Below are 6,542 nucleotides of genomic sequence, written 5' to 3' on the forward strand. Positions count from 1 at the left end.
ACTTGGGTGCCAATTGGGCAAGTTCCGCATAGAAAGTGGAATTTTCTATTTGCAACGGCGATGATTATTGGACATATGCTTCGGAAAGGCGGGACATCGGGGTTTTCTTTCTTTCCGTGCCTTCAAGTGGAAACCCAATGGGTGGAAGACGGAGGTGGAAGCTACTTAAAGTCCTTGCTCCTGATTGGCCAAACTGACGGAAACGCGGAAAAATAGAAGGCGTATTATTCACTTGCGGAGATTTTGATTGGCTACCGTCTCTAAAGGACGGGGCCGAGAAGCCGCCAGCTTCCTTCTAACTTTGTCAAAGGGAAGAGGGCGGGGAATGCGGCCAGCACCTAGTTCCGATTGGACAGCTCCTTAGCGTGCATGCCGAGCTCTGACTGGTTCTTTTGTTGTTGTTGTTGTGGCCGGGGAGGAAGGCCTCTTTATAGCCTGGGGTCGAAGGTCAGCCAGCTTCGTCTCCACCACGGCCTGTGCGGTTTCCATGGCAACAGCAGCCATTCTTGCTTAGGCTGGGCCTTGTCGCCACCGACCTAGTCTGACCCCCACCCCCAAAGTTCCAAAAGTCCAACAACAGAACTGTCCATAATCGAAGATGGCTTCCACTCATGCCAACGCCAGTCAGTGCTGCTGATGTCTAAAGCCACTGTTCTGCATTAATACCCTTAATATTAATACCATTAGTACCCTGCATTAATACCCTTAATAATGGCATAGGAGGTTAAGAGCTCGTGTATCTAATCTGGAGGAACCGGGTTTGATTCCCAGCCTGAGCTGTGGAGGCTTATCTGGGGAATTCAGATTAGCCTGGGCACTCCCACACACGCCAGCTGGGTGACCTTGGGCTAGTCACAGCTTCTCGGAGCTCTCTCAGCCCCACCCACCTCACAGGGTGTTTGTTGTGAGGGGGGAAGGGCAAGGAGATTGTAAGCCCCTTTGAGTCTCCTGCAGGAGAGAAAAGGGGATATCAATCCAAACTCCTCCTCCTCCTCTTCCTTAAGTCAACTTGAGATACTCAAGTTTTCAGTCTGTTTTGCAGAGTCCCTCACATCTCTCCTGTCACATCTATGCACCTATTTACATTTCCTTCATTTATAGCCTGAAGTTCTCTCTGCAGGGGCTTCCATTCCCCCCCCCCCCCGGTATATTTATTCCCTGCCCATGAAGACCATTAACTAAAAATGATTACACAGAATGATTAAGTCATGACAACTAAACAGAATCTCTAGTTTCAGAAAGCGTGAATAATTTTTTGGGGGGAATCTCCAGTTCTATAACACCATACCACTTTGTCACACAAACACCCACAGCCAATGCCTTGCAGCCAGCCGATCCACGTGCAAGTTTCAGTGATTTTATTGAAATTTCACAGACCAGAAAAGCAGAAGGAGAAACTTCAGAGGAACGTCCCTCCACCCCACAAACACTGGACTCTCTGTGCCTTTATTTGAGAAAAAAAAATTCAGTCTCTGGCACTATTCCCAGTGTAACAGGCTTTTTTTCTTTTCAACAGCAGAAGTAAAGACAACTCCATTAGGGGGAACCAACAGGGCTCCTGTTCACAGTCCAATGGTGTAGGAACGTCCTGTGGGGTTGTGGATGACGGAACACGTAGGGGTAACCACGGCCCACTCGTACCAGACTTTCTTGGAGTTGCTGCAACGCCAGAAGGCCACCCTGACGCACTCTCCGGCTTGGACACTCAGGGGTTGCTGCAGGAAGAAAACTGGCAGTAGTACAGAGCCCACCTGCCGGCCTACAAACCAACCCTCGAAAACTGTGTGCTACACCATCGCTCCAGAGCTTGTGTTGCCACAGTTTCCCATCCTGCAGCAGATCTCATAACCAACAGGAAGCCCAGTACGAACCCAGCCTCTTTCCTGAGCTCTCAGACAATATCATTCTGCAGCCGATCAAATCACCAATGGCCAACAGCCATAGAGCACTCACCACCTCTGGCATTTAGGGTTTTTTTGGGAGGGAAATGCTAGAGCAGTGGAGGTGAACCTATGGCACCCCAGATGTTCATGGATGGGAATTGTAGTCCATGAACATCTGGAGTGTCATAAGTTCGCCACCACTGTGCTAGAGCATCCCTCAGTTCACCTGAAAGTGATGTCATCATGCCATAGAAACCATAGTTTTTGGAGAAGAGTGCTAGAGCCCTTCGGGGGTAGGCCGGTCTATCAAATTGAAATAATAATAATAATAATAATAATAATAATAATAATAATAATAATAATAATAATAATAATAATAATAATAATCTAGGCATGATGCTACCAGTGCTCCTGGCGTAAACCTGGAAGTAATGTCATTGCACTGCAAGTATGGATTGCTATCCCAGCCCCACGCCCATGAAGCACCCGCCAGTTGCCAGAGGGAGATGACAACCCTGATGCCAGGGAAAGTGTTAGCGAGAATCACATTGGGTATTCCCCCAAGCTACTTTGTTCCTGAAAAACTGTAAGCTAAAATTTCTGTGTTCTCTTTCGATGCACCTTGGGTGCAGACTCCTAATCTCCCAGAACCAGGATTCCCAACATGGGTGGCACGATACCGCACAGGGTTTTTAGGGACCACTGACCTTGATGGGGAAGAAAATAGGGAACCAGGAAAACATGCCAGGCGAATGAGTCTCAGGCCGAATACCTAGAAGGATGGATGGGGAAGAGTTATTGAAAGAGGCACGTGGCCCAAACCTGGAGAAGGCCCACTTCGTTCCCCTGGACTTACTAAGAGTGATGTCCCCATAGAGTGTGGTCTCAAAGTAACCAGCAAAACCATGAAGCACGGTGTTCACATCCACCTGGAACTCCAACATCTGGTAGCGGTTGTTGTCTTTGACAGGGTCTATTGGGGAGGATGGAGAGAAGGGAAATGGTGTCATAACCCAGGCTAGGCCAAATCCTGCCCTCTTAAGAGAAAGTGGAAGAACTACCACACTGAGTGACATTATGTTACACCAGGGGTGGGCAATTATTTTTTCTATGGGGCCGCATAAGAAACAGAAAATATTGTGGAGGGCCGGGCCAAAAGGCAGGGGGGCAAGGCGCTTTTGAAAGCCCCGCAGAAGCCGGCAGCCAAGGCAACCAGCTTCTGCAGGGCTTTCAAAGGCGCCTCGCTCCCCAGCAAGGCAGGGGGGCCAGTCAGGGTCATCCGGCGGGCTAGATGTGGCCCCCGGGCCATATAATGCCCACGTCTGTGTTACACCATTACATTAGATGGGACACCAACCAAGGGCTCATATAAGAAGGGTGCGGTTAGTGATCTCCTCACCCACAGATTAGTCAGTGCTCTACTCTCTGTTACATGAAGACGTTCCAGCATCTCATTCCCTACCTGGGTTGGGGTGTTTGAAGGAAAAGCAAGCTTGCGGGGGCGATAACTGGTGGAAATTGTGGAGCCGGACGACATAAGGCATTTCAAACTGAGCCTGGAGAAAGACAGACAGGGATAACAACCGCAAGAGATGCGTGATTATGAAACCCATGTAAGATCCATCACCCATGAATAACAAGGAATCTACTTCTCATTCCATTAAAAAAGTCGTGGTTCCTTTTCCCCAACATACGGTTGAGGTAACTGTCAGAACATGTGTAAATGTTTAGATGAGCAAAATCTAAATGACAGCTGGACCCTCCTTAACGGGTGCCGTGTGCAGATTAGGACCGAGTGCACAGCTTGTACCGTGTGCAAGCCTGATAAGGCGAGGGCACCTGATTGGTACCACTTTCGTATATAGTTAGCACAGACAGCAGTGTGATGTGTGCCTAAAAACACCTGTGGTCTGGCGAATCACTTTGTTAGGAGATAGCAATAAAATAGAACTGCACATGTGACTGTGTGTGTCTATCAGTTTTTGTCTATAATACAACTGATTCACTTTCTCATATTCTGCTTCACTGTTCAAAATACAACAACATCAGAACTGATTTGAGAACTGTGTTACCAACAGGATTTATGCTCCTTTCTGATAAGATAAAAACGGCTAAGCTTCTAAATAACTCTAATGCTGAAATCTCTGAAGCTGTTGCTACATTTTTACGCTGTGTACTGCAAGTTGTGCAATAATGATCTTTTTACTGTATTTGGAATTCATGACACACTCCGGTTTTATGCCTAATAAAGGTTTTGGATTTGGATTTGGTCTACATTGCATCCTACAAGGTGGTCTACTCCGAGTAAATCCGCTGCTTCAACAGTAACTACGGTTTTCCGTCTAAGGGCCTCGCTCTCCCCCTCCCTTACTGGAATATAATTCTGCCTTTTTGTTTGCGCAGAGTTATTACATAGGTCTGGAAGCACTCCACCAGGAATATCAGAGAGTCTGGGTCTCACCTCCGGGTCACGGTCTTTCTCCCGACAGGCACGTACTTCATTATACAGTTTTGAGGACGAGATTGGGCCCAGGAAGGAGGTATAATCGCAGGGGATGCTCACGCCCCCCTCTGTATTTGGAGATGGGGGAGAAAGGAAAAAAAATCAGGGGGAATAAGAAGAAGAGCTGGGTTTTATACCCTGCTTTTTTCTACCTTCAAGGAGTCTCAAAGCGGCTTACAATCACCTTCCCTTCTCCGTCCCACAACAGACACCTTGTGCGGTAGATTGGGCTGAGAGAGTTCTGAGAAAACCGTGACAGGCCCGGGATCACCCAGCAGGCTGCATGTGGAGGAGTGGTGAACCTGGTTCACCAGAATAAAGGCCCCCACTCGTGCGGAGCAGCAGGGAATCAAACCCGGTTCTCCAGATTAGATTAGTTCTCCCCCACGCTACACCATGCTGGACTTCTGCAAAGCCTGCAAGCTCTACTGACCCACGCCACTTGGGGGAGTACAAAATGGTGACTTCTTCAGAAGATCCCCCCCCAAGACTGGACAGGCCTTTGATGTTCTTCCCACCACTGTTTTCAGACACCCTCTGAGGGGCCCAACTTTTCAGCCTCACCTCTGAGACAGTGCTGTGCCCCATCCAGACACTCTGGGGACAGCTCGTTATCCGCAAAGGAGCCCAGAAGTTCCGAGACCATCAGGTCTGCCTTCTCGGGCGCCTCCCATTCCCGCATGTCACTGGAGACCACTGTCACTTGGGACCCCCATTCCTCATACTGCCAGCTCTCCAACCTGGAGGAAGGAGAGAGAGACAATTAGTCAGGGCTCTGGGGGGAAAAGGATTCCTCCCTCCAACAACAGCAAAGCCCCCACCAAGAGTTTTGCCTGTACTTCATTCTGGTTGGTTCCCAACTTCTACACTCCTAACGCCTTGCTTATGGGATGCCCTGCTTTGGTGACTCTCCTGACTTACTTTGTGAATAGATGACTAAATGCATAAGAAGAAGAAGAAGAAGAAGAGTTTGGATTTATATCCCCCCTTTCTCTCCTGCAGGAGACTCAAAGGGGCTTACAATCTCCTTGCCCTTCCCCCCTCACAACAAACACCCTGTGAGGTGGGTGGGGCTGAGAGAGCTCCGAAGAGCTGTGACTAGCCCTAGGTCACCCAGCTGGCGTGTGTGGGAGTGCACAGGCTAATCTGAATTCCCCAGATAAGCCTCCACAGCTCAGGCGGCAGAGCTGGGAATCAAACCCGGTTCCCCCAGATTAGACACACAAGCTCTTAACCTCCTACGCCACTGCTGCTCCTGACAAGCCTGACAAGACAATTTCATCCATTACAAAATGATCAAGAAACAGCGATAATTATTATGGAAGTGGGACCTTTATCCTTACATGTCAAGGTCGCTCTGGACTGCAGAGGGCAACGAGACTCCCAAATCTGCCTCCCTTTCCTCACAAGGAGAGACTAGAGCAGAGGTGGGATCCAACCAGTTCTCACCACTTCTCTAGAAGTGGTTACTAATTTTTTCTGAGTGCCGAGAAGGGGTTACTAAAGCAACCTCCCTGCCCAATAGGGACTGGAGGTGCGTGTGTGCGGCGGCGCCACTGTTTGAATCCCACCATCATCGGAACCTGTTATTAAAATTTTTGGATCCCACCACTGGACTAGAGGCCTCCCCAGGTTTTGTCTCAACTTCCCTTGTCCTCCTCCCTAGAAAAGCAGAGTCACATGAAACAGAAAGGGACACTGGCGAAAGGGAAAGGGCTTACGTCACGACGGCGTTGGGGTTCTTCTCCACGGCGTAAATCTTGATGTGCCGGCTGGCCTGCCGAGCAGCTCGCAGCGAGGCGTTCACCAGGGGGCCCCGCCCTGCCCCCAGCACCATGACAACCCTGTGGGTCGGAGGGGTGGGAGAAAATAAAGGAGAAGGAGAAACTGAGGAGGGAAGGCCATTTCCAAAGCCTGTTTTCTAGCTGAGCTGGACGCCGCAGCTTAAATTCACAGCTCGCACAGAGAACGCTGCAGATGTTGCTACAGGGAACGCATCAGAACAAATTCAAGCCCATCCACATACTGAAGAAGAAGAAGAAGAAGAAGAAGAAGAAGAAGAAGAAGAAGAAGAAGAAGAAGAAGAAGAAGAAGAAGAAGAAGAAGAAGAAGAAGAAGAAGAAAAAGAAGAAGAAGAGGAGGAGGAGGAGGAGGAG

At 49.1% G+C, this 6,542-nt stretch overlaps 1 protein-coding gene across 1 annotated transcript in view; it reads right to left on the reverse strand.

Annotated features, from left to right (window-relative positions):
• Window positions 1-1,343: 1,343 nt before the first annotated feature.
• The window catches only part of PRMT5 (protein arginine methyltransferase 5), a 19,888-nt gene continuing 14,689 nt past the window's right edge, over window positions 1,344-6,542 (reverse strand). Inside the window, exons 11-17 of the mRNA XM_048517503.1 lie at window positions 6,108-6,230; window positions 4,951-5,126; window positions 4,345-4,454; window positions 3,346-3,439; window positions 2,740-2,856; window positions 2,591-2,655; window positions 1,344-1,715 (exon numbers count right to left, since the gene is read on the reverse strand). Coding sequence (XP_048373460.1) covers window positions 1,563-1,715; window positions 2,591-2,655; window positions 2,740-2,856; window positions 3,346-3,439; window positions 4,345-4,454; window positions 4,951-5,126; window positions 6,108-6,230 — 838 coding nt within the window. The 3' untranslated portion in view covers window positions 1,344-1,562. The remainder of the gene's footprint in view (window positions 1,716-2,590; window positions 2,656-2,739; window positions 2,857-3,345; window positions 3,440-4,344; window positions 4,455-4,950; window positions 5,127-6,107; window positions 6,231-6,542) is intronic.

Source organism: Sphaerodactylus townsendi, linkage group LG15 (assembly GCF_021028975.2).
Source record: "Sphaerodactylus townsendi isolate TG3544 linkage group LG15, MPM_Stown_v2.3, whole genome shotgun sequence".
Taxonomy (NCBI): Eukaryota; Metazoa; Chordata; class Lepidosauria; order Squamata; family Sphaerodactylidae; genus Sphaerodactylus; species Sphaerodactylus townsendi.